General features: G+C 32.8%; 6 protein-coding genes across 7 annotated transcripts; 1 reads left to right on the top strand and 5 right to left on the bottom strand.

Moving 5' to 3' along the window:
• Nucleotides 1–4,097: 4,097 nt before the first annotated feature.
• LOC108341065 (non-specific lipid transfer protein GPI-anchored 31) lies at nt 4,098–5,613 on the bottom strand. Its single transcript, XM_017578681.2, has 3 exons — nt 5,154–5,613; nt 4,984–5,010; nt 4,098–4,405 (listed from the first exon to the last, which is right to left on the bottom strand). The coding sequence occupies exons 1-3, from the start codon at nt 5,512–5,514 to the stop codon at nt 4,257–4,259; spliced, it is 537 nt and encodes a 178-aa protein (XP_017434170.1). The 5' UTR covers nt 5,515–5,613; the 3' UTR covers nt 4,098–4,256.
• A 491-nt stretch (nt 5,614–6,104) lies between these two features.
• On the bottom strand, nt 6,105–11,056 carry LOC108343541 (probable protein phosphatase 2C 71). 2 transcript variants are annotated; one of them, XM_017581886.2, is made up of 10 exons: nt 10,650–11,056; nt 9,904–10,509; nt 9,292–9,785; nt 8,971–9,101; nt 8,555–8,621; nt 7,827–7,914; nt 7,290–7,468; nt 6,969–7,112; nt 6,733–6,861; nt 6,105–6,374 (listed from the first exon to the last, which is right to left on the bottom strand). In XM_017581886.2, the coding sequence occupies exons 1-10, from the start codon at nt 10,855–10,857 to the stop codon at nt 6,213–6,215; spliced, it is 2,208 nt and encodes a 735-aa protein (XP_017437375.1). In that variant the 5' UTR covers nt 10,858–11,056; the 3' UTR covers nt 6,105–6,212. The 2 variants fall into 2 exon arrangements, with proteins under 2 accessions (XP_017437375.1, XP_017437377.1); XM_017581888.2 differs by having other exon boundaries at nt 7,290–7,456; nt 10,650–11,055.
• A 2,961-nt stretch (nt 11,057–14,017) lies between these two features.
• LOC108343077 (chlorophyll a-b binding protein CP24 10A, chloroplastic) lies at nt 14,018–15,349 on the top strand. The gene is made up of 2 exons (XM_017581127.2): nt 14,018–14,353; nt 14,673–15,349. The coding sequence occupies exons 1-2, from the start codon at nt 14,127–14,129 to the stop codon at nt 15,220–15,222; spliced, it is 777 nt and encodes a 258-aa protein (XP_017436616.1). The 5' UTR covers nt 14,018–14,126; the 3' UTR covers nt 15,223–15,349.
• Nucleotides 15,350–15,556: 207 nt separating this feature from the next.
• On the bottom strand, nt 15,557–19,275 carry LOC108343078 (uncharacterized). Its single transcript, XM_017581128.1, has 4 exons — nt 18,928–19,275; nt 18,788–18,848; nt 18,560–18,704; nt 15,557–16,065 (listed from the first exon to the last, which is right to left on the bottom strand). Exons 1-4 carry the CDS (start codon nt 19,124–19,126, stop codon nt 15,814–15,816), a joined length of 657 nt encoding a protein of 218 aa, XP_017436617.1. The 5' UTR covers nt 19,127–19,275; the 3' UTR covers nt 15,557–15,813.
• Nucleotides 19,276–20,030: 755 nt separating this feature from the next.
• On the bottom strand, nt 20,031–21,728 carry LOC108342418 (cationic peroxidase 2). The gene is made up of 3 exons (XM_017580193.2): nt 21,228–21,728; nt 20,974–21,136; nt 20,031–20,622 (listed from the first exon to the last, which is right to left on the bottom strand). The coding sequence occupies exons 1-3, from the start codon at nt 21,621–21,623 to the stop codon at nt 20,216–20,218; spliced, it is 966 nt and encodes a 321-aa protein (XP_017435682.1). The 5' UTR covers nt 21,624–21,728; the 3' UTR covers nt 20,031–20,215.
• Nucleotides 21,729–23,859: 2,131 nt separating this feature from the next.
• On the bottom strand, nt 23,860–25,482 carry LOC108341908 (cationic peroxidase 2). Its single transcript, XM_017579586.2, has 3 exons — nt 24,993–25,482; nt 24,724–24,886; nt 23,860–24,440 (listed from the first exon to the last, which is right to left on the bottom strand). The coding sequence occupies exons 1-3, from the start codon at nt 25,386–25,388 to the stop codon at nt 24,022–24,024; spliced, it is 978 nt and encodes a 325-aa protein (XP_017435075.1). The 5' UTR covers nt 25,389–25,482; the 3' UTR covers nt 23,860–24,021.
• Nucleotides 25,483–25,819: the final 337 nt, after the last annotated feature.

Raw genomic sequence — 25,819 nt, 5'->3', positions numbered from 1 at the left:
ATGGAATATAAATTTTGAAGATATTGAATTTGAGAAAAAGTAGATGATTAGGAAGTTTTCCTTGTCAATGTGTATCTTACTTTATAATGACACAATCGGTGCCTTCAAAATCAAAACCATGACAAAACGAATAAGGGTGTTGCTCTCTCCACCACTACACTTTTCTCTCTCCACCCAATTATATCCTCAGATTAAATTTTTTTTATTTTTACTATTTTAATTTATTTCAAACCTAGTTCCTACTTTACTCCTTCACCCAATCTTTCCATCTCTAATTTCCGTTTAATAATTTATCTTCCATTTTATTCTGCAACCCCATTTGTCTTCTTCATTTTCCTTACATTATTAAAATACATTAAAAATATATTAAAAATTAATAAATTAAAACATTTAAATTAAATTATTAAAATATTTCCAAAATAAAAAATAAACTAATAAAACAAACCCTAAAATAAAAAATGTAATGGGAGGTGACATCCTTCAATGGATGCCGATTTAAAGGTTACGTTTTTTATTTTAAGATTTTATTTGAAGGTTTATTTCAATACGCACCTAGAGGAAGCAACACATGTACTGCACCACTCCACACACTGCACCACGAGAGCGAGATTGCTTGATAATTCTTTCCACCACCACCAACCTTTGCAACTTAGTATCTCACAACGACGAAAGAAAGAGAGAAAAAAATATAATATTAAAATAAAAGAAAAAAACCCAACGAATAAACGTGGATGTAACTTGTATGGGCTGGAAACCATTGGGCAGCCCAAAATAAGAAAAAGGAAAGCGAAAAAGAGAAGGGTGTTACTCCCTACACCACCACACTTTTTTTAAATTCCAAAATTATCCTTTATATCTTAAAATCTCCTACACCCCTCCTTTTTCCTTGAACGGACGTCGACATCCGTTGAAGAAAAAATTCTTCAACGGATGTGGGACATCCGCACATCCGTTTAGTTTTTTTTTTTTTTAATTTTTAGATTTTTTAAGTTTTTAAATTAATATATAAATATTATTTAATTTTTTTAAAAATTATTACTTAACTATTTATAAATTAATTTTATTTTATTTAATAAAATAATTATTATAATTTAATTTATATATTATTATTTTAAATAATAATTAAAATACTTTTAAAATTTTATTAAAATGGATACGGACGTGGTAACATCCGTAAAATTTTTTTCTTTTTAAAGTTTTTAGTTTTTTATTATATTATATTTTAAATTAATATATAAATATTATTTAATTTTTTTAAAATTATTATTTAATTATTTATAAATTAATTTTATTTTATTTAATAAAATAATAATTATTAATTTAATTTATGTATTATTATTTAAATAATAAAATAGTTTTTAAAAATTTATTAAAATGGATGTGGGCAATTCATGAAGTTTTTTCTTTTTAAATTTTTAGTTTTTAATTTATTATATTTTAAATTAATATATAAATATTATTTAATTAATTTAAAATTATTACTTAATTATTTATAAATTAATTTTATTTTATTTAATAAAATAATAATTATTAATTTAATTTATATATTATTATTTAAATAATAATCAAAATACTTTTAAAATTTTTTATTGAAACGGATGTGGCAATCCGTTAACAGATCTCGCCACATCCGTTGAAATTTTTTTTTTTTAAGTTTTTAGTTTTTTTAAGTTTTTAAATTAATATATAAATATTATTTAATTAATTTAAAATTATTACTTAATCTTTTATGAATTAATTTTATTTTATTTAATAAAATAATTATTATTAATTTAATTTATATATTATTATTTAAATAATAATCAAAATACTTTTAAAATTTTTTATTAAAACGGATGTGGCAATCCGTTAACGGATCTCGCCACATCCGTTGAAGATTATTATTATTTTTTTAAATAAAAATAATAAATTAAAATATAAAATATGTGAATAGACGGATGTCAACATCCGTTGAAGGTGAAACGGGTGTTGACATCCGTTTTAGAGAAGGATAAAATTGGTATGGGGTGGTGTAAGGAGCATTCGGTGGTGGTGGAGGGAGTAACTGCCAAAAGAGAAAGGTGACACAGTTAGTTACTTGTAATTAGATTAGGGATCCAAAATATCTCTTTAATATTTATTTATTTATATTTCTAAAAATTCCATCAAAAGTTATCATTATTGCTATACATATATAACATAAGAAAAATTTCCACAAGTCACTGTAACACTCTTTGATGAAGGACTGTACGAACGAAAGAAAATTACGTTGTTGATACCCAGTCTAAAAATCCTATCACGGTCCAAATCAATGAAAAAAAAATTAAAAAAACAAAGAAGAAATTATGTTTTTTTTTACAAATAATCCTCTCCATAATTATTATCATAAAGTTGCTAAAGATTATTTGAAAGAATAAAATGAAGTGTTAAATTTAATCTTTTTGTCACATTTTTATTTTAAACATATAATACATGCATAAATACAGTTAGATATATTATTTTTATTTTATATTTATCTTCTATCTTTATTTTTATCTTTAATTAGTTTATTATTATTTTTATTTTGAACTTAATTCATATTTCTTTTATTATAAACAGAAAATCGGTATATTTAACTCAAGAAAGATTAATTCCATATATAGTTTTTCACTGTATTTAACAAATACAATAACAAACTCTCCGTATAACATATATTTTATATTCCCAAATATATTTCCAAAATTTCATGAGAGGGATGACATATCTCTTAATTCAAATGTATGTTACTTTTTAAATTTTAAGATAACATTACTTCCCTTTAATCATAAGTTTATTTAGTTATTATTGAGAGAGAGAACATAATTTCGATAAGAAAGAAAAATGTAGGGACACATAAACAGGTAACTCTATAATACAAGTTAATAATACAAATAAACAGGTAGTTATTATTGATATTTTTTTTACATAAACTAAATTCGGTTTAAGAGAAAACTGATTTTATTTTTTTTCTCGAGAGAAATAAAAAAAATATAAAATATAAAGATGTCAGGTTATTTGTGACGCATTTACTAAAGCTTTTTGAAATGGGGGTTGGAAAGGTGAACTGTTTAAATTATAAGAAAATATGAATAATACGTAGTGATTAAACGGAATTTTAAAATATAAGATCTTCCTAAACTAAATTTTAAAATTTTAAATTTGAGACTCATACATTGAATTTCGACACATGGTATTTACTCTAAATCCATTTTCCATTGAATTTCGAAATATGATATTTATTTTAAATCGATTTTCTATTTCTCCAAATCGTATTTCAAAAAATAAATATAACTCAAAAAATAAAGAAGAAGGAAATGAATAGATACATTTAAGCTTCAACAAAAACACAAAATCTGTTGAGAGAAGAACTCTTTTGAAGAAAAAAATGTCATGGGTAAAGAATATGAACACAAAAAGAAAGAAAAACAAGGAGTTGGGATGCTGAAGAAGTAAATGTAACAGCACATTAGTAGTAAATACAAGTGGGTAAATAGTACCTAATTAGTTTAATAATTTATATATACACTCAGCAGGGTTATAATGAATATTACACAGTCAAATTGGGGGAGGTGGAGGAAGAAAAAGGTGGGTGCGGAAAGAAAGCCCCTTCATGAGATGGGATAAAAGAATAAGTAACACCTAACTATAGCCCTAGAGTTGATCTCCAAATCTTCCAATTCTGGATATAGATACAAAGGTTATCTGCCATACATCCTCTTTCCTCACGTACGTGCCCGAAACGGGATAGAGATGCCTTTCGGCTTAGATAAAGGACCACAACGTAGGGTCACTTTTGGAGAATTTCTTTGTTTTAGTTGTCATAATTTTGCGCCATGAACAACATAGTTTGTCGGAGATGAAAAAAAAACAACAGTTTAACCGGAAAAAAACATGAACTTCCTGTAGGAAAAATTACCAAAGTAGATCCATCTCGAAACACTTAACTGCAATATCCATGTCCGGGAATAGTTCTGCACAGGAAGTTGGTTGAGGACTTGTGGTGATGACAATAAAAACCATATGAGAAAGAAGCTTCTAGTGTCATGAACATGTACTAGTCAACAAAATACCAATCACACCCACATCAATATCACTTCATATAATAATAATAATAATGATAGACTCACTCGTATACATCATAGAACATAAATATACAAGCATAGAGTAGGTTCAACTCCCTCAGTGTACTTCATTAAGTCTCACAGAACATGGAAAAGTCAAAAGACAGGAAAATAGTCTCTCATTTGATGTCCCTCACCTCAAAATGCAATGAGTGATACAACCACAAAGAGGCAAATAATAAAGGATCCAGCAGAAATAGGGCCGCCTGCTGATGCTGCGTTCCCAGGAGTTGATGATGGAGCTCCACCTGGAGACCCATTTGCTGCACCAGATGCTGTAGACAAACCTGCAACAAAATTTGTAGTAGTTCAAATCAGAAACCATGTGAGAAATTTAGAACCTAACAACAAAGATCATAGACCTTCGAAATCTTTCACACAACACACTGTAAATTATGAATGCACGAATAGCATATATGGGATAAAAACGAGTAAACCTGCATAAATGACACGCTGAAGATATAACAGATCACAGCTTGATACTACATTTCACTATTAATAAGGAACATGAATAAATCCAGTAATCTCCCAACCAAACCAAACATCGTAACAAAGAAAATCAAGAGACTCTCTGTCATAAAACTATACCGAATCCAAAATAAGTGGTGAAAATTAAATTCTTGACAACGATTAATCATGCCTGGTTAACGATTCACGATGCACGGTTAATTTAAAAACTGTCCACAAAAAGAATGCCCAGATGATTAAATGACAGTAGAAAGAAAGCAGATAAAAAATGGCCCTTGAAACTTTGGGATCAAACAAGTGTATGATTGAACCGTCCCCAACTCATTTAATTTGGCATAAAATTGAACATGGAACCAGCAAAGCAAAGATGGTATATGGCATAAATGTGTACACATACCAGGTGCAGGAGCAGACGAAGGAGACACTGCAAAAAAAAAAAATCCTCATTACTGACATAAAACTAGAAAGGGACAAAATTTATCTTCAACAGACCGTAAAAAAGAAAACTTTGTATGAAAAAAGGAATAAACGCGAGAAAAAAAGAAAATGGGTAGAGGAAAAACTAACATCCACAGTTGGAGAGAGAAGGGGTGGAGAGTTTGCAGGCAGCTGGGAGAGTGAGAGCCTTTGTGACGTTTATGGCGATACCGAGACTACCGCTATTCTTGAAAGAGTCGCAGAGGCAGTTGGGAGCGGTGGTGAGAACAGTTTTCAAGGCAGAGCAGCATGTCCCCTGAGGTTTGGTTTGGGCGCCGTCGTCGGAAACGAAGGGAAGACAATCCGCTAAGGTAAGGACGACGGCTGAACAGTCGACGGAGGGTGCTGGGGCATGGGCGTGAGCGTGGTGTGACGATGAGACGGTGGGAGCCACGTCAGCAGACCAGATCACGGCCACGACGCACGCAATGAGAAACCATTTGGCTGCCATGAGTAAGGTGTTATGGAGTTTCAACTCTCACTGCTTCGCTTCTCTCTAAGTCAGTGAATGTGAGCTGGAACTTGGAAGTGTCTCTTTATGCTCCATATGCATCAGTGTTTAATGTCAGAATTTATTATTATTAATGTTCCCTTTCTATTTTCACTTAAACACCTAAACCAACTGAATCTTTTAATTCAACGTTCTATTAATGTACTTTACACATTTTATTCTAAGGTCTAATTCAAGATAAAGTTCACTTTAAATTTAAATCAATTTACAAGTTACGATAACTGTTTTTAAAAAATTCAAGTCCGCACTAACTACACATTTGTGCTACTTTATAGCACAATTCAGGGTTTCCGACTATCAAATTATATAATTTAGTGATTAAATATGTTTCTTTTTTTTACTTTTGATTATTTTCGATTTTAGTCTTTTTAAACAAAATGTATCTTGTAATGTGTAAAAGTTGAATATAATTTTGCAGAGTTATGCTACAAGAAAAAGTGCATTGCAAATGAATGTAAAAGAAGAAAAAGACTGAAGAAGTTTAGATGGGAAAAATAAAATGTTTTTGCGATCCCAAATAAGAGGAGAAATCATGAGAAAAAGTTACCACCTTCAGTATCATGATAAATTCACATATCTATTGGTTTGTATATACACATGGAACATACGTATTATAACACGACAAAAATATGGGAGAGCTATCTAGATTGAACTAATGACACTATAACGGTAACATTATCAAGTTTGCCTCCGACACATCCCACATAACCCAGAGCCTGCGCTGCATCAGAAAAAGGACTTCTTATGGATGTTGATCTTCCAACATCTTGTGCTCTCACGGCCAATAATTCTGCTATTTCCTGCAAGTTACCACACGAGTATTTTGGATTTTAGACTCCAGAAGAACCACTTTCATTAGCACATGGAAATCATAATTATGAGGAGATACGTTTCAACAGGGTAATTTAGAATAGCATATTCCCAAATGTTGTCAAAAGGGAAAAATTAATTAGTTACCAATAGGTTGTGGTTGTTTTCATAGATGACTTTTTTGAAAAGTGTTCTCTACTTTTGTGTTACTCACCTAAAGAGTTAAGATGATGAATTTAAATGATAATGATACATATATATCTACATTTTAATAAGCTGAGAAACAAATCCTTAAAAAGGGAAAGATACACAAATCCAAAATTAGAAGAAGGGCAGGAAGTGATTCACCTGAGGTGTCAAGGTAGCTTGTAGTGATTTTGATATAATAGATGCAATTTCTTGCTCATAAAGATTGTCGAAGAGGCCATTCGTGGCAGTAACTATCACATCACCATCGTGTAGATCAATTGTGTAAGGCTGAAACGATGGTTTAACGAATGTTAATTATTTGGTAATCTAAAGTCCTCCTATGTAACTTCTCTTCATTGTTCAAACGGTTAGATGCTAAAGGTTAGATTGTGTACCTCAATGAGTGCTGAGGGATCATGTCCTTTAACTATCTGTAATGGAAAGTTGAATTCATGAAACATTGGAGTTGATTTTTTGAAGATGAAACCATCTCTTATAATGATAAATCCGGTGTTCCCAACATTGGCTGCATGAAGCACCTGTAATAAATTGCTAAAGATGATTAACATATTGGAAAAATATACTTCCGAGGTTTAGTTTTACATTTATTTAGGCAGTGAAAATTGTAGTATCGTTTGAATGAATCACTTCACTTGATCTTGTACTTCCATCATTCATTTGAGCAACCCAGTTAAGTAAAACAGTTAGTAGTATACCTGTCCATCAAAATGAGCAACCAAAACAGCAGATGATCCTGGAGTTTGTGTTTCGGCAGCACCTCTGGTGATAACTTCTGCAGGTTTTATTGTTGAAATGTTTTCATAATTTGACACAATATTTTCACAATTTTCAATGAGTTCCCTGATATACGGTCCAGCATTTCCTGCATAATTATCTAAGGTGTATAAGTTATAAGCATAGAACAAAATTCAGAAAGACTACAGATCACAGCTCTAATAATGGTAACTGGCAAGATATGAGGAGCGTGATGTTAGACACTGTTCATCTAATCGAACAACAGATGAAGATAGGAAATGCAGGTTCAGAATTATCAAAAGGAAGAACAAGCGTAATTTCAAGAAATGGCACTATGTTAGTAAATGGGGCCATTATAGTAAGTAGCAAACTAACATTCTATACAGAAAGTCTGTACCAGACTGAACTTCCTTAAGTAGACACAAAGAAGGGACAAAAACAAAAGGCATATTAGTGCTATAGTTTTAATAGATATCCAAATATTGTTGAAAGGATACCTTCAAGAGACCCCAGACCAACGCCATCAGCTACAGCTAGCCAGTTTTGCTGAGAAATGAAATAAGCATCCTCCCGACCTGTCAATGCCTGAAACTTGTTATTAGTTGGCTTATCATCTGTCATTCAGGATTCAAGCCAAACATCACTCAAAATGTCATGCACAGGTTCATCATTATATACATAAGTTAACAAGTCAGATTCCTAGGCTAGAAGTATTTGCACGTTGTTGGTTACGTTGTTCCTAGATTTATAAACTAAATAAAGCATTTGGGAGCACCAGCTTCTAACAACAAGATGGCATATCCTACCGACCAAAAAGAAGTTTGTCATTACCTTCCAGTAGAATTTAACAATTCTCATTTTCTTCTACTATGACTGCATACACACATTTGCAGATTTATTTATTGTCAGTCTTATCATAAATTTGGGTGAAACTCTTCACTTAAAAACATCAAACATATCAATGATACCAAAACATAACAAGAACTAGCACATTTTTTTTCTTTAAATGGAGAATTTTATCAAAATTGGAAAGGGGAAACAATCACAAATTCAGAATGGTGATTAATTTAATAACGGAGGAGAAAACCTGATTCTATTGCCTGGAAAAATATAGAAAACACAACTTGAATAATTTATTTTTTTAGAATTTGATTTAACTAGGACACTGAAATCTCATCAAGGTCATATGGAAGAACGAGTCTTGATATTGAAGTATGGAATGTACCTTTGAGGGATGAGGCAAGCAAGCACCACCAGAAACTAGGTAAAGCTCCGTTTTTGAAGAATCCGTCCTGTGTACATGAAACTGGTGTCATTTCCAAATTCCAAGAAGTTGCCATGCATCAAACCTAGATTCTTGCATCTTTGATGATTTGGTTTTTAGAAGAATAAGATAATCATTGGGAGCTATTGTACTTCCCTCATCACTGACAGCAATGTATTACTTGCACCATATACCACTTCTAATTATCATTGCTTTTATCACCAAATTCAGTAAGTACATCATGTTCATAAACATTCATGTTGAAGAAAAACTGAGGAAGTTTCCTTGGGTGGAAATCATGTATAATTATTGTAGGCCGTGAGAAGAAGAGGTAAGATAATTTAGAATACAGAATAGAAAGAATATTGTTAGCATACCGATGACTAGCCAACTCAATTGAATGTATCTGTGGGATAGTAAGCTGTGGTGTGCTTTCATAATCACTTCTTTCCGTATTGTCAACATCTGTAATGTTTTCCAAATCTGAGGTCGGAACCTCATCATGTAACTAAACACAAAATTAACACAGAAATCATATTAGAAACTGTAGCATATGAATCCATTGAAAAGCAGTTCTTAAAGGGAATGCTTTGATCTGTTAGGGTCAATATAGTTGGATAGCTAAATGCATTCAAACAAAACGACATGCACAGAAAAAGTAAATTTTAGCCTTTGTAGGGAAAGGGAATAAGACTAACCAATTCTGACTTTCCCGTTTTACTTGCTTCAATTAAGTCATCTACAATGAGGTGAGTTGTTTCTTCACCATTAGCAAATAGTTCAGACTCACAATGACCAACTTGTTCAGACTCTAAACACGTGGATTCCGGCACCACTTCACTTGCACCAGTATCTTCATCACCAATCAGGTTGTTTGATGCACTATAATCAACTTGCTCAGACTCTAAGGAAGTGGATTCTGGCAAAATTTCACTTGCGTCTGCAGCAACAGAAGCAGTTGGGTTGTTTGTTGCAGTATAACCAACTTGTTTAGAGTCAGATTCTAAAGAGATGGATTCTGGCACCAATTCACTAATTTCAGCAGCAACAATGGCAGTCGGGTTGTCTGTTGCACCGAAACCAACTTGTTCAGACCCTAAAGAAGTGGATTCTTGCACCAGTTGACTCAAGTCAGCATCCACCGCAGTGGCCAAGTTATCTGTCACTCCATCTACACCATAACACTTGCCAGCTGTAGAGAGATGAGCAACTTCAATGTTAGCCTTCTACCTGACAAACAGAACAATCACTATTAAAAACATCAATGGATAACGTTGACTAAGAAGACACTAAATAAGCTACAACATCACCTTCGTCCTCTTCAACTTCTGCAGAAGCGCCACTCTTCAAATCAGAGAATCCATCAGACTCTGGAGCAACAGTTGAAACTACAGTTTCTTGAGGAGTATCAAGTTTCGAATCCTCCTCAGACGCACTCAGGAAACCATTAATCTCAACACCAATATCTTCACTTAAAATTCCTTGATTACCATCACCATCCTCCACGGAATCCAACTTCAAATGCCTATCTTTGATCACTGGATTCCTAGAATCACTATTAAGAACAACACTCTCCTCTTCCTTCACGGGAAGCAGAGATTGTTGATCAGCAACAGTAACTACTACAGTCGCAGAAGACTCAATTTCATACTCTGATGGACGATAATCACCAATGTTCAATTCTTCAACACTATCACTCACCAAAGTTCGAACACCAGCTTTACTTTCTTCAACAACAACCTCTGGAGAGAGCTTTTTTCTGTTCAATGTATCTACTTTTTTCTTTTTGTTTAATGCAATTGATTTTTTCTTTTTGTTCAGTTCATCTGCTTTTTTCTTTTTGTTCAATTCATCTAATTTTTGTCTGATCTCGCTAGCAGTGGCGAACTGGAACAGAAAAGTACCATCGGAATGTTCTGTCAAAATAACCAGAAGCAAGTCCGCATTGACCAATTCAGAAAAATAAAATAAAGCCCACAAAGCAAAACGGAAAACTAAATCGAACCCAAAAGATAGAAATGAAAAAAAGTAAGTTTTTGGGAGCAAGGCGGCATACCAGTGGAAGAGAGAATATCAAAATCCTCAGGATCGGAGTTCCGGGAAGAAGTGGCATTGAGAAGCATGTGGGTATGGTGCGTGAAGCTCATCCAAGGTTTGGGAAGTGGATTTGGAGCATAAATTCGAAACCTTTCAGAAGATTTTGGTGGAAGATTGCAGCATGGTAACCAGAAACAATGGAAGCTTCGGCAGAAGAGATGAGCCATTTCATGAAGTTAGATTTTTTTTTTCTTTTTCTTCTCAAATCTGATTAATTGTTTTTGAAATTTGTATCTAAGGCATGATTTGCATGGTGGGTTGGTTGAAGAGAGTGAAGAGAAGGGTGGAGTAAAGGAAGGACATGTGGACAACAACATATTACAGACAGAAACAGAGGAAGAGCCATTCATGCAACTTCTGCACCTTACATCCATCCACTTGATGATTATGCGATGTATTACCTTCCCAAAAATCCAAAAACAAACATGTGAAGTAGAATAACTACTGTTACGAGATAAAAGTATATAATTATTTTGGATTAAATATGTTCTTTATCTTTCAATTTTGTACTAAAAATTATAATTACTTTTTATTCAAAATTATAATTTAGTTTTTTTAGTTTTAAAAATATGTTTTTAATAATTATTAAGTTTATTTAACATTTAAAAGATAATTTGACACATTTTTTTAATATTAATTAAAAAATATAATTAAAATCTCAAATAAATTTAACAAATTTAATTAAAATGATTAAATTCATTTCATTTTAAAAATAAAAGAGTAAATTACTGAAAATTTCTAAGAGCAATTCCAATTTTATTATGTGACCAGGGTATTCACCAAAAGTCAAAATAATTTTGGCCTATGTCACACCATTTTAATTATTAGTCAGTAACACGCTTTTCTTAATATATTTTAATTAACATTTTAAGTAGTGCATGTTTAATATTTTTCTATTATTTATAGTAACTACTTGTCGTATTTACTAGCGTTTTATTAGTTAACTGTATACAAAATTTTGACGCTTATAATATATACAACTAAATTAAAAAAAAATTACCTTAAGTTTTTATTGTTAATTAATATTCACTAAATCCAGAAATAGAATGAGACTAAGGTAAAAAGAACATAAATGAGTGAAATAGAATGCAATGTTTTATAAATCATTAACGGGTTTATTTAAGCTCTACCATTTTTAATAAGAGTGAGAATGAGAATTTTTAAATCTGTATTTTTTTTTATGAAATTATGTTTTTTTACCATCCTAAGTTTTGCATATTAATTTAGTATATTATTATTATATTTAATATTACTTTATTTCATCCTAGTATAATCTTTTTTATTTTTAAAATACGAGTTAATAATCATTTTTAAATATGTATTTATTTATTTGTTATGAATTTATGTTTTTTTTTCAATAATTTTTATTGAATTTTAATTGGTATATTTTTACCATCTAAGTTTTGCATATTAATTTAGTATATTATTATTTTTTTTAATATTATTTTTTAGATTATTTAATTTCATCTTAGAATAATCTTTTTTATTTTTAAAATACTAGTTAATGATATTTTTTATTTGGTCTCATTTAATCATTTTATTATTACGGTTGTCTAAGAGAATACTAAAATGAATAATATACAAAAAAAAATACTCAAAAATTTATTATTTTAAAAATTTTGGATTAAAGATCTCGTCAAGTTATTTTTTTTACTAACATCTTTTTAATTACAAAGCACCAATTTTGAAAATGTACTTTTGTATCTTATTAATTTACCTATAATCATATTACTTATATTTTATATAAAATGAATTATTCTTTTTGTGTGAGTATTTTATGATAGGATAGTAAAACAAAAAATACTATTTGAAAACTAAAATGATTAAAACGCTGCGTCTAGATTGAAGACAATACGGATCGCATTTGAATTAGATGAGAACGTACTAAGCTATGATTTCTAATAAACTCATTTATATTACTTTTAGATATAATAATTATAATTTAGTATATTAAATAATATTATTTAATTAAAAATCATCATCATGAATGCACTTTTTCTTTTTCGGTTTTTATATAATTATCTTAAAAATCGTACCAATTAGTATGACTTTTGTTTTTAATAATATAAAACACATACTTATAATGGAAAGCCACCAATTTCAAAATAACATGGAACATTTTTAGTAGGATGTTATTATTAAGGTGAAAGTCGAGAACATTTACTATAGATATGAATATTATATGCTAGTTTTCTCTTTTATTCAAATAAAATATATAGAAACGTATTTATTCTATTAACATCTAATTGCTGGCTATATTTCTTATTTATCATGAGCAGAGTACATATCTAATTGATATTCATTGCAAGAAATATTAATAAAATGTTATTTAAGTTAATTAAATTTCACATCATTAGTAAGTTTAAATATTTTTAATTGAGTTTATATTAACTTTTTAATTAAATACTAAAAAAATTTATACTTTTTTAATTGAGTTCATATTAAATTTTTATACTTTTCATACTACGTTTTTATCGTCTTACTTCTTTATTATATATGTGAATATTTAATCATTTTGTATTAATCATAATATTATTTTATCAATCATAAAATTTCAAATTTTTAATGTGATAAAATGAAAAATGTAATATAATTAAATAAGATAACAATCATCTAACTCAATTAAAAAAAACTAAACAATAGAGAGTCAATTAAAAATCATAAAATTCCAAGTATAAAATAATAAAAAAATAAAAATAAAAATTCAATTAAAAACAATCGAATTTGACTTAATTAAATCTATTATTTGAAAATTCTATTAAATTAAATTTTTGTAAAAGGAAATATATTTTTTGATTGAATGAAAATTTGATCAAAAGATATATTTTATATAAACCTTACGTTTTATTCAATAGGTACTTTGATAATCTTTTAATTGTGATAATAATAAAAAAGTGTGAGAAGTGTAATATACATCACTCATCTTCCTCATAATAACTTTTTGAATAAAATTATTTATATTCTGAATTATAAAAAACCTATAAATTTTATCACTTGTTTACTGGTGATTAGATATTGTTCGTGAACTTAGATAAGTAGCAGTTGAAATAACGAATATGCCATGGTTTTTGTGAGGTGAAGAAGTAGGTTTGTAGTGATCCACATATTGCTTCATTAAAATGGTTTTGTTGGGACGTGATTCTATTACAAGAACAACTTAAGTGGAGGGAATAGGTTGTTGAGTTGTCCACGTGGCTGGAAGCAACTTGGGATGAGGATGGACATCTAGTTCCTATTGGTCCGAAATCTATCCGTTGTTCCATAAGATTTCTTCTACAGATTTCACCATCCTACCTGGCCTGCTATGACAACTCCTTAGATTCTCTCACACTTCACATCCACACACACATAAAATCTCCCTGAGTGCTGCATTTTACAAGTAAACCTCAAAAGCAGCCTCTATTTTCTCACCGTCTCCAGAGAACTTTATAGAGTGATGGCAGCTGCAACATCTGGTGCTGTGTTAAATGGGTTGGGATCTTCCTTCTTGAGTGGAGGAAGCAGGAGCCAAACCCTTCTGGCCACTTCCATTGGAGGCAAAGTCGGTGTTGCAGTTAGTCCTAGAAGACTCATTGTGGTAGCTGCAGCAGCACCAAAGAAGTCATGGCTCCCTGGTGTTAGAGCTGGTGGCAATCTCGTCGACCCAGAATGGCTTGATGGATCGTGAGTCCACCCAAATTCCTTCATACTTTTTTATTTCAAAATGTGTTTTCTGACATAATTCCATGGCTATTCAGAAATATATTTTTTTTCATTTTCTGAAAAACATGTTTCTAAATTAAAGTGTTTTAGAAACCATGAAATGGTGTTGTATGATGTCCTAGCTTAAGGTGAGTAATCTGGAACGATGTTGAATGTGGTGGGGCATGAACTTGGTGAAGTTGCATATTTTGAATTCTGAAAACAAATTTTCCCATTTTCTCTCTTCACTTTTTCCTCCAAATTTCTCTTTGGAAATTGATTTATAATGTTTCAAGTGCAGGCTACCAGGTGACTTTGGTTTTGACCCACTAGGCCTGGGGAAGGACCCGGCATTCCTGAAATGGTACAGAGAAGCTGAGCTGATTCATGGGAGGTGGGCAATGGCTGCAGTTTTAGGTATCTTTGTAGGGCAGGCCTGGAGTGGAGTGCCATGGTTTGAGGCTGGAGCTGACCCCAATGCAATTGCTCCTTTTTCCTTTGGTTCTCTTTTGGGAACCCAATTGATTCTTATGGGATGGGTTGAGAGCAAGAGATGGGTGGATTTCTTCAACCCAGACTCACAGTCAGTGGAATGGGCCACTCCATGGTCAAAAACTGCTGAGAACTTTGCCAATGCTACTGGTGAACAAGGGTACCCAGGAGGCAAATTCTTTGACCCTTTGGGCTTCGCTGGCACTCTCAAGGATGGAGTTTACATCCCGGATACAGAGAAGCTGGAAAGATTGAAATTAGCTGAGATTAAGCATGCCAGGATTGCTATGTTGGCCATGCTGATTTTCTACTTTGAGGCTGGACAAGGAAAGACCCCCCTAGGCGCACTTGGCTTGTAAACTACACAATTCATGTAGATAATTGAATTGAGAGGCTGGAGTTGCAAATGAACCTTTGTCCTGTTTGTGTTACCCCATGACAAATTCAAATTCTATGCTCTAATATGGATGCGTTCACTTTATATCAGTAGTACTCTAATGTAGCCACCGTATAAATACTTGCATTTACTTTTCATTCTCAAGCCAGGAGTAGTTGAAGTCATAAGGCTGATTTGAAAATATTGCTAGTGCCTGATTGTGTAGCCTAGTCGTATGGAGTTTCAAGTATCTTTTTTATGCACAATTGGGTAAAAAATGTATACAATATTGGATTGCCATAAACAAGTACTCTGAATGAAAACAAATTTGGATGAGAGAACACAAGGTCAAATGCCATTGAGCTCATCCGTCTAAAAGATAAACTTGTATTAAATAACAAAACAACCAAAGCAAAGTCATATGGAGAACTAGAACAGAAGGTTCAGATAGATTTCGTTGAAAATGCATACATTAATCTAAATGTTCACAACGTTCTGCATTCAAAAGCAGAAGCAATTAAATTTAAAGATGGAAGAATATGAACTCTATTCCAGTCGAAAGGAATGTGTCTACTTATCCACTCCCCATCGCCATCAAAAATTCACCCTCACACACAACTTCACCTCCAACATATGCCTTCCCTTCCATCTTTGCTATTCCAAATCGCTTTTGCAGCTTAGTAAGCGTCATTCTCATAACTAAGGTGTCCCCTGCAATCACTGGCTTACGAAATCGCACTTTGTCTATTCCAGCAAAGAAGAAGTTTTCACGAGAACCTCCCACTTCAGGTTGCAACATGACCAAACCGCCAACTTGTGCCATTGCCTGCAACAAAAGACCTCATGTTCATGCCCACTTTTAAAGCAGATTAACAGAAATCAAATAAATTTTTCCCTCTTTTCTTTACATTCTTACATTGGAGTTGAGATAGTTTGTAGTGAAATAGAGCTATTACAGAGTCTTTTTGCGTGCAGTTCTAAAGCTTACAACTAACTTAGAAACTTAAAGAGGATGGTTGTTCATCTCAACAAAAGAAGTGCTACAGAAGTTGGAGCCTAGGAATTATAGTTCACTGAATATAAATGAGCTTAACAATGTAACAAGTGATCGTAGTCTGATGTATGTCGGTCTAATCAAGATAACGATATAAAACCAGTTTCAGAGACTGCATATAAAATGGTAAAAGGGAAACAAATTTTGACAATACGGTAGACAACAAGGGACAATGTTTCGTTGGAGCATAAAGCACTCAACCCAGAAAAATGCATGCATGCTACACGGTTAAATTTATTTTCTGACCATGGACAAAAGATGTCATAAGTGAGACATGAAACTTGAAAGAGAAAGAAAGGAAGAAAGAAAGAATGAAAGAGCATTGGTTTTCGAAATCGAGGAAAAAATATGAACATAAAGTTAGGCAAACGAACTTATCAATCTCAAATCTCGATGCATATTAAGATTAATTAATAACATTTAAGCCATTCATTTAGTGAAATGCAGACCTGCTTATAAAGTATGGGACTCAAGTGGATGCCATGACCTAGAATAACCTTCTATATTTCTAATCTACAAACATACGATTTGCTAATATAATCCGCTTGCTTTTTTTTTCTTTGAAGTAATATTTTAGCAAGCTATAATATAACACTGGATTTGTTAAAGTTCCCCCAATGGAGTAGCTTTTCAAAAATTACTCTCTAGTTTTTAAATTTTAGCAAGCTAAAACGTGATTTGTTAAAAAACTCAGAAAATATCTCTCTTTCACAGTCCCATCGTCCTTTTGCAGGAATGTCAAATTAATTCCACTACTTAAGATGACTTTCGAAGCAAAAACTCATGAATCCGAGAATATGTCATTATTTACACCAGACATGCCATGGAAGTAGTTTCTGTGTTTAATTGAACTAGTAGATGCAAAGACACAGGTCTAATGCAAACATGATCTCGATATGGCAGATAAGAGCATTTGATATGTCTCATAATCTAGCACAGAGAAATATGTATTAACAAATGAAAGACTGAAAAAGCTACAAGCCTGCCGTTGTAGCATTACCAAAACAACTTCTTTAAAAGCAGATACAACTAAACATTTAAAAGCCGTGAAAACAAGCAAGGAACATGTCCTATACATGGCCACAACATCATCTATATACCATTAACATTTGCTAATCCCGGCCCACATTCAGGACTTGTGAAGCAAACCAATGACGTAAAACTAAGTCAAGATTTTTTTCATTTGCATAATCGAAACAAAACTCATGGTCCAAGAGCTACAAGCTTAACTGATTTGCTGATAGCCACTGTAGGGTGAATTGAAGAACTACCACGAGTGGGAAAAACTTAATCTAGAATTCCGAAGCTCTCAAAATTCCTATATATCCGACTAAAAGTATTTGTCCTCTAATTCAAAACTTTTTTTATTACCCTATGCAAAAACATCAACAGTTGACTACTTCATTCTTTTGGTGCCTTTTGAATTTATGACAACATATATAATAAAGAAAAAGATAAATATAGGAAAATGTTTACATTTACCATATCCTGTACTATATCCATGAGTTCACTATTAAGGAGACATGCATGGAAAGAGAGAAATTACAATAATAACATTGATTCATTTTCAAAAAGAAAAGAATCAAATTACGGCTCCATACAGCACTAAAGAATGTTTTAAATGCTGTAAAGCATCTAAATGAACATCATCAAATTTTTATTGGTTCTGTTAGTCAAATTCATAGGTTTTCTCACTGGTTAATACAGTCAGACCACTTTCAACAGAGGTGCACATTTCATTATGGAAAATTGTGACAGCAAGCAATCACACCGCCCTTTATCAATTCAAGAAAGGTTTCATTAGAACTAAGTTAATCTAATTTGATGCCTGATACAATTATGTTTAGTATCTTTCAAATTTTATATTAAAGAAGTTCCTCTCCAGGATAATTGCAAGTTTAAAAAGAACAAAAAACTCTAGGAGAATATAAAGTTTGCAACCACAACACTTTTAAGTTCAAATAAATGGATATATCATTTTTCAAATGCAAAGTTTACAAGAGGTTTTTCATCCTTATAGTTTTAAACAAGCTACTATAACGATATATCTACCTAAATCAATACAGATATATGAGATATCACAAAATTTATACCACTAATCTCAGTCTAGACATTGTAACAAATTGATTCTATTCTATTACATTTAATCATATAAATAGCTAATCTCATTGCATATACACGAGAATTAAAATCACATGATTACAGACAAGGCAACACCAAAATAGAAAGGTAGGGCCAATAATCAGCATAGTGTATAGCTTAATACCTCAATCATGAGAACACCCGGCATGATGGGCCTTTCTGGAAAATGTCCAGGAAAGAAATTGTCATTTATTGTCACATTCTTTATGGCGACAGCAGAAACGCCAGGATTGTACTCAATTACTCTATCCACCAGAAGGAAAGGAAACCTGAATCAAGAAAAAAGGTGAATGTGAATCTCATCAACGTTCAGAAAACAAACAAGAGAGGAAGAAAAGAACGCTGAGAGTACCTGTGGGGCAAAATGTCACGAATCTGGTTGATATCCATGACTGTTGGAAATGCCGGATACCCTGCAAAGTGCACACTATCAAGGAAGAAAATTGAAACGAATAGAGAATCAAACGGGAAAAACAAAATTAAAACTCGTACTTAATTCAATTGGGGTGTCATGTTGAGGAGCATCGGCGGCATCCGAGGAACAAAACGTGGTCGTTTTGCTCAACGAGGGGTGGGATCTGGTGCTGGGGAATTTGAGAAGTGGGAATCTGGGTTGAAAGGAAATAGATTTGGGTTTGGAAGGAAGTGTCACGGGAGAAAGCAATGCGTTGGAGAAAGCAGACGCTGCCATTTGCTTTCAAATGTGAAGTGAAGAGTCACACCAAAGCTTGCAATTGAAGAGTGAGGCACTGAGTGAGTTATTGAATGTGAATGCAATAGCAATTCCAGGTGGACGTTAAAAGCAAAGAATGGCGACAAGAACAATGAAATTAAATGGTGGAAAGTGCGAGTAGCAAAAGGTAATGCTACCTTTTGGGTTACAGTTAGGGCGGAGGCACCCATGATGTTTTTTGTTGTTTGTTCAAGATTCAGTATTGTGTTGGACCATAAAAAGTGCAATACTCACTCACTCTTGCAATGGACACAGCCCAAGCCCACTATTTTCTTAGCCCAATCTCTGTTGGATCTGTTGTAGCCCACAACCTCATTTTTTCAATTTCTAAAATGACAATAGTATGTGTGTGTGTATGTGTTCTCTCTTAACATCGCTTTTTGAAACCGAAAGTTCATTATGATAAACTCTCCAATAATAGAGATACAAGGTAAAAAATTGAATAAATAGCATTTCTAGTTTCCTTCATTACTTGCTTTCTTCGCTTCTTCATGATAATTTTGATAATTAGCATAAATATTAGAAAATATTTCAAATTAATTAGTGAATATGATAATCAGTACATACATATTATATTTCTGTTAAAAAAAATCATCCATGAATAAATGTAACGAATTTTTTAGTCATACAAAAGTCAATATTATGTTTTTCTCTCTTTGAAAATCACTATCATAAGATTGGCATTGCATTGATTGAAAACTCTAATCAGTTGTCTACTTTCATCCATAATTTGGGCTTCGTAATTATTCAATTGTCTATTCAACAACTCCATTCATTGCCTAACCAAGAAAAGATCAAAATCTTCACATTTGAGCTTGTCCAATATGGAAATATCTGAGTTATAGTTAATGCAAGCGTCGACTGAACATTTCCAAAATTATAACTATTGATTGTGATCTTATCCAATAGGAAAAAAAACCCTACAACCTTAGTTCTGTAACTTTTACAATTTGGAAACATTCAGTCCTCGGAAAATCAGACCTCAAAAGTGAATCATACACTTGGTCAAGAACAAATAAAACAACTTTTCTAAACCATGGCAGTTAGCTAGTTAAAGGCAGAACATATCTTGCGAATTTCACCATCGGTCCCAGTCTTCAACTCGATGTTGCTCATCTTCACCATAGATTTTGCAAATTCCACATTGAAAAACGAGGCTTTGGAGGCCAAGTAACCCTGTACAAAAGACTTGGTGGAAGGATCGTTCCAAAGCGCTTGATCAGACTGCAGAATTCCACGCCCATTTCTCAAATTGGCAAAGAATGATGTGTCAAATCTGATTTCACTACCGGTATCAAGAGCTACTCGGTTTGAATCACCGCCGTTTTGCGGGCACAATGATCTTAGCTGAGGAAGAAATAAAGGGTTGATTGAAGAGTCGGCACCATTTGCACTGAAGTTGTACAATCTGTTACTGAAGAACTGACAAGCCGTGGTACCAATCGTATGTCCACCTTATAAATATACAAAAACTCGTTAGTCTTAAATCTCTATATTGTGAACTTGTCGTACCCTACATATAAATTTTTCCTTTCACATAAAAAAGACAAAACTGCACGTTTGTCAAGTTAAAGTAAATTTGAGTGTTTATTATTAGACTTTTTCATGCAGCCATTGAGAAGTCCCTTGGCTTTTCTAAGACAGCCTATAGAAAAATGTCAAAATCACTAGACAGTGAGAGAAGATTTGTTAATTAAGAGTGAAAAAGATGTTTCCTTCCTAATAAGGGTACAAGAAAAGTGACATCAGAAAAGGTCGAGAATTCTAATGATGGTGTCTACATACAAAGTCATAAGTGTAATTACCAACAAGGGTGACGAGGTCTTGAGTGTTGAGTCCCTTTGCTGTGAACTTTTGTTTCTGAACATCAACAGAGTCAAAAGGAGCAGGCAAGTTACTCACATCAGAAGCCTGTGATATTCGCCCATCTCTGCGTCCAGTAGGCACTTGCCAACTCAGTCCACCACTCTGCCATGCAAAAAAATGCCAAATCTTAACTATAGTAAATAACACGTACTTTGTACTATCTTATAATATCAATTAGTTTTGAGTTAATTACCAGAAAAACGGAATCACGAGCAGCAAGAGCAAGGATATCAGCACAAGACACAACACCGGGGCATGCAGCCTCGAGCTGCGTTTTCGCATCGTCAATAACCTCGTACCCTCTTAAACCAAGGTTTGCGAATGCTGTTCTCTCGGTGCCAGCACCGGCAATGAGAACAGAACCGTCACAACCTTGTACAAAGCAATCGTGAAAGTGCATCCGAAGCAGCCCAGCCGCTAAACTACGATCGGACCTCACGTGGGATTGAACTGTGGACCTAACAATGGACTCAGCCCGAGGACATGTTCTAGCATAGAACCCTACACGCGTCCCTTGGCCATGCACAACGTTCAGAGTGGCCAAAGCAAGCAAAAGAAACATCGGTGAGCACAAACTCCGTCCCTCCATTATTTTCTCGAGAAAACTGTTGCAACTGCACCACTCAATGAGAAATAATTCAAGATTAATATACGAAATAGATGATAATGTATGATTCTGTGGAATGCAATGTGATGTATATGTAGGTATTTTATAGGAGTGTGTGATGAACTTTGGAAGATATAAACAAAAAAGTCAAACGTTGGATAAAGAGTAAGCAAAGCCGGCTAGTTTAAACTGCATGCAACGCAAGTGTCCTGAGAGTCACGGGTTTTGTTTAGTTTTGGGTTTTGCATTGGAAAAATACAAATGATAGCGCGTTGGTGTGAGAATATATATTTAGTCAGAGCTTATTTGTATGCTTTTTCCCATTACGATCAGTGACGACCACCACTTGCAAAAAGGTGGAATCTCTGACGAAAAACTCAAACATCTAAATGTCAAAAGCAAAAGCTAAACTTCACAAAAAATCACACGTTGGTCCGTGGAAACACACTACAAGAGTCATGTTCTTTATGTGCAATCCACCTCAATTCGTTATCCACATTCATTTAAAATTTTCTTTTACAATATTCAAAATACTGAATAATTCAAATTTCAAATCAATGATAAAAGTTTGATGAATGATGGAAAATATGATTAATGTGGTCATATCTAATCCAAATTCAGTGATTTAACTAAAGGTTGACTTTAATTTTTGTCATCAAGAGTTCTTTTTTCATATTGTCAGTAATTATAACATTTAATTAGGTAAAATGCATATATCAAAGATATATTTTATCACATTATATTTTTTTATATTTTTACTTCATATTTATTTAGTAAGGGCACATATGAATTTTCTATGCAAACATTTAACTTATTGTTTTTATTTTATTTTTTATTATATCATTTATTTATTATTGCGTTGAATAAAGTGTGTATTCAATAAATATTTTTTATCATTAATTGTAAATTATGTAGGATTACAAACAATTTTGAAAAAAAAATCATTTACAAATGGGTATCAAATGGATTTGTAAATATCCAAAACAGTTTCTTTTTAAAAATGTGGATTTGGATTCTAATCAAATTATTTGAATTTGAACCTCTAAAACTGAAACTGATTTTTTTTAGAAAATATAAATTTGGATGCAATTTCAATTTAAATTATTTGAATTTATAATGAATAAATTTGGATGTAATTTCAATTAAATTATTTGAATATAAACTTTGAGATTGGTAGAATGAGAAGGAATGATTTGGTTTTCTATGATTTTTTTTCTTGATAAAATAAAAAAAAGGTTATTGATTAGACATATGTAAGTTAAAGCAAAGGCCTAATTAACCAATAACTCAAATTCATAGACTTTGTTTCCCCTTAATTTAAACAACAGTTACGTTCTGGTTTGAATGTTTACTGATTAACATATATGCATGTACTAAATGCAATAAAATGATTTTCGTCTTCATATAAGTTTACTTCAAAAGTCAACATCATGCTATCTCTTTTTTAAGATCACGATGCGTAATTATGAATAGTTAATATTCCATTCCCACACACACATATGACACTGTGTAAGATTGAAACTTCCAAGCAATTGTCTCTTTTCGTCCCTTATTTCGTATCCAACTCATTCTCATCTATCAGCTGAGACAGACTTGATGATACTTTGGGTTCACCAATATGATAATTTCGTATTCTATAATGTTGTTTATAATTAATGCAAATGTTTGTTCAGAACCCAAAAAAGAAAACTATGGACATCGTGCAATTATGTAGGTTTAAATAATACATATTACCTTTCATTTTCTTGTAACGACAGAAGATGTCATAGTTATTAGATTTGGCTCATCCAACATAATGTAACATCAATGATTACAGACAATAGTTAACTTTCGGATAGAACGTAGAATGTTACCTTTAAAAAAATTGGAAAAATATATTGAAGTTATTTTTTAGTTAAAATATGTAAATATTATCGAAGGAAAAGCATTTAAAACATTTTTTGTTAGTTTGGATATTAATATTTTAAGCTCTCAACAGAGGAAGTGAAGTTGTTTTAACATTAATTTATCGGCAATTCACTTGAGATTACACATAATCGTCGCTGTAAATGTACAAAATTGTCAATAACACTACCATAACTAAACTTCTGTCACTATTTATTGGCACGTAGAATCTATTGGCTTTAATTATAACTGATTTTTTGTACGAAAAAATTAAATTTGATCAGTTTTACTGGTTGTTATTTCAATTTATAACAGATTTTAATTTAAGAAATCATTTAAAAAGACTATATTTATTGTATCACATCAATTTTCTGTAAATTTTACACTTCCAAAATGAAAAGATATCGGTACATGATACACTTGAGATGCATATATACCAATAACAGAGACAAAATAAAACCAGCTTTTGAAGCAATATATTAATTGTTTGAAGTGGCTAGTTGATGGCAGAACAAATCTTGCGAATTTCACCATCAGTACCAGTCTTCAACTCAATGTTTCCCATCTTGACCATAGATTTTCCAAATTCCACGTTGAATTTCAATCCAAGCAACCCTCTTATTAAGCCCAAGTACCCCTGCACAATTTTCTGAGTGGAAGCATCGTTCCAGAGGGCTTGATCAGACTGCAGAATTCCGCGTCCTCTCCTCAAATTATTGTAGTAAGATAAATCAAATGCTGTTTGACTACCCGTGTCTAGGGCAACGCGTTTTGAACCGTCACCGTTTTGTGGGCATAGCGATTGTAGTTGGGAAATAAATGAAGGGTCGATGGAAGGATCAGGACCATTTGCAGTGAAGTTGTATAATCTGTTACTGAAAAACTGGCAAGCTGTTGTTCCAATGGTATGTGCACCTGTATATTCAACAAAAACAAACATAATGATATAAAACAATGTCAAATCACTTGACAATGATGACAAAAAGACAGAAAAAGATGTTACTCTAATGGGGGTATTAGATACGAATGTGTAAAGAACTATGCTTATTGTAATAACTGAGCTGTCACAAAGCAAGCGTGATACTATTATATTATACGTGACGAAATGAGTTCAATTTTCAAACTTTAACTATGATATATTCATTCATTGACTTGAAGTGTGTAAACAAGCTATAATACGTTGAAGGGTGATTATTACCAAGAAGGGTGACGAGGTCTTGAGTGTTGAGGCCTTTGGCTGTGAATTTTTGCTTCTGAACATCAACAGAGTCAAAAGGAGCAGGCAAGTTATTCACGTCAGAGGCCTGTGATACGCGTCCATCTCTGCGTCCAGTAGGAACCTGATAGCTCAGTCCACCGCTCTGCCATGCAAAAATGACACCAATAAAATATACTCTCATCAACTTGCAAATTGATTAGAACATAAACTATTGTTTATGGTGTATAGAGTTTAAGTTAATTAATTACCAGAACAACGGAATCACGGGCAGCAAGGGCAAGGATATCAGCACAAGACACAACACCGGGGCATGCAGTCTCGAGTTGTGTCTTTGCATCATCGATAACCTCAAATCCTCGTAAACCAAGGTTAGCAAAGTTTGTTCTCTCAGTGTTAGCACCGGAAATGAGAACAGAACCGTCACAACCTTGCACAAAGCAATCGTGGAAGTGCATCCGAAGCAAGCCAGCAGCCAAAGTAGGATCAGACTTAACGTGGGATTGAACTGTGGACTTAACAATGGACTCGGCACGAGGACACGAACTGGAATAAAACCCTTGACGTGTCCCTTGGCCATGCACTGAGTTTACAGAAGCTAAAGCAAGCAAAAGAAACAGCAGAGAGTAGAAACTGCGTGGCTCCATTTTTTGTGAGGAAAGTTGCAAATGCAAATGCAAATGCAGCAAGTGAAGTGAAATGCAATGAGTATATGAGAGGGAGTGTGGAAAAGAATGAGAGAGTAAGAGGTGTTTTATAGGGCTTGTTTGGTCAACCTTGTGAAAGTGAGTAAGCAAAGTCGGCTTTGTATCGAAAGTTGACGTGTATAATATTGAAATGATGTGGCGAAGAGAGATTATATTATGAGGTTGGCTTGTGTGATACAGTGATAATGCAAAAAGATTGATTCCGCGTGAGAGTGCAGTTTGTCAAACATTGCTTACTTTTTCTTACAGCACTTGCAAGTGGAATCTTTCTTATTGCTTTTCCCTTGTCACCTTCGTAGGCGACGAAAATGGAAGCTGGCATGAACAGTAGCAAAGAACTTCTCCACCTTGTTTTAGCTCACCACGCACTT

Source organism: Vigna angularis, chromosome 6 (genome assembly GCF_016808095.1).
Source record: "Vigna angularis cultivar LongXiaoDou No.4 chromosome 6, ASM1680809v1, whole genome shotgun sequence".
Lineage (NCBI taxonomy): Eukaryota > Viridiplantae > Streptophyta > Magnoliopsida > Fabales > Fabaceae > Vigna > Vigna angularis.
Note: the sequence above shows the minus strand (reverse complement) of the source record. Positions and strands in the feature narration are given on the sequence as shown.

What these genes read in the sequence shown, in the direction of transcription:
- LOC108343541 (XM_017581886.2), bottom strand. Translation starts at nt 10,857, where the DNA reads ATGGCTCATCTCTTCTGCCGAAGCTTCCATTGTTTCTGGTTACCATGC. An exon ending in GCTTGCCTCATCCCTCAAAG is followed by an intron (nt 7,915 to 8,554) that starts GTACATTCCATA and finishes AACAAGTTTCAG; the next exon opens with GCATTGACAGGTCGGGAGGA. An exon ending in TGGTCTGGGGTCTCTTGAAG is followed by an intron (nt 7,469 to 7,826) that starts GTATCCTTTCAA and finishes TATACACCTTAG; the next exon opens with ATAATTATGCAGGAAATGCT.
- LOC108341908 (XM_017579586.2), bottom strand. Translation starts at nt 25,388, where the DNA reads ATGGAGCCACGCAGTTTCTACTCTCTGCTGTTTCTTTTGCTTGCTTTA. An exon ending in CCCGTGATTCCGTTGTTCTG is followed by an intron (nt 24,887 to 24,992) that starts GTAATTAATTAA and finishes TTTGCATGGCAG; the next exon opens with AGCGGTGGACTGAGCTATCA. An exon ending in AGACCTCGTCACCCTTCTTG is followed by an intron (nt 24,441 to 24,723) that starts GTAATAATCACC and finishes TTGAATATACAG; the next exon opens with GTGCACATACCATTGGAACA.
- LOC108341065 (XM_017578681.2), bottom strand. Translation starts at nt 5,514, where the DNA reads ATGGCAGCCAAATGGTTTCTCATTGCGTGCGTCGTGGCCGTGATCTGG. An exon ending in TTCTCTCTCCAACTGTGGAT is followed by an intron (nt 5,011 to 5,153) that starts GTTAGTTTTTCC and finishes TTTTTTTTGCAG; the next exon opens with TGTCTCCTTCGTCTGCTCCT. An exon ending in TTCGTCTGCTCCTGCACCTG is followed by an intron (nt 4,406 to 4,983) that starts GTATGTGTACAC and finishes ATTTTGTTGCAG; the next exon opens with GTTTGTCTACAGCATCTGGT.
- LOC108343077 (XM_017581127.2), top strand. Translation starts at nt 14,127, where the DNA reads ATGGCAGCTGCAACATCTGGTGCTGTGTTAAATGGGTTGGGATCTTCC. An exon ending in CCAGAATGGCTTGATGGATC is followed by an intron (nt 14,354 to 14,672) that starts GTGAGTCCACCC and finishes TTTCAAGTGCAG; the next exon opens with GCTACCAGGTGACTTTGGTT.
- LOC108342418 (XM_017580193.2), bottom strand. Translation starts at nt 21,623, where the DNA reads ATGGAGGGACGGAGTTTGTGCTCACCGATGTTTCTTTTGCTTGCTTTG. An exon ending in CTCGTGATTCCGTTTTTCTG is followed by an intron (nt 21,137 to 21,227) that starts GTAATTAACTCA and finishes TTTGCATGGCAG; the next exon opens with AGTGGTGGACTGAGTTGGCA. An exon ending in AGACCTCGTCACCCTTGTTG is followed by an intron (nt 20,623 to 20,973) that starts GTAATTACACTT and finishes TATATTTATAAG; the next exon opens with GTGGACATACGATTGGTACC.
- LOC108343078 (XM_017581128.1), bottom strand. Translation starts at nt 19,126, where the DNA reads ATGGCAGCGTCTGCTTTCTCCAACGCATTGCTTTCTCCCGTGACACTT. An exon ending in TGACACCCCAATTGAATTAA is followed by an intron (nt 18,849 to 18,927) that starts GTACGAGTTTTA and finishes TGCACTTTGCAG; the next exon opens with GGTATCCGGCATTTCCAACA. An exon ending in CGGGTGTTCTCATGATTGAG is followed by an intron (nt 16,066 to 18,559) that starts GTATTAAGCTAT and finishes CTTTTGTTGCAG; the next exon opens with GCAATGGCACAAGTTGGCGG.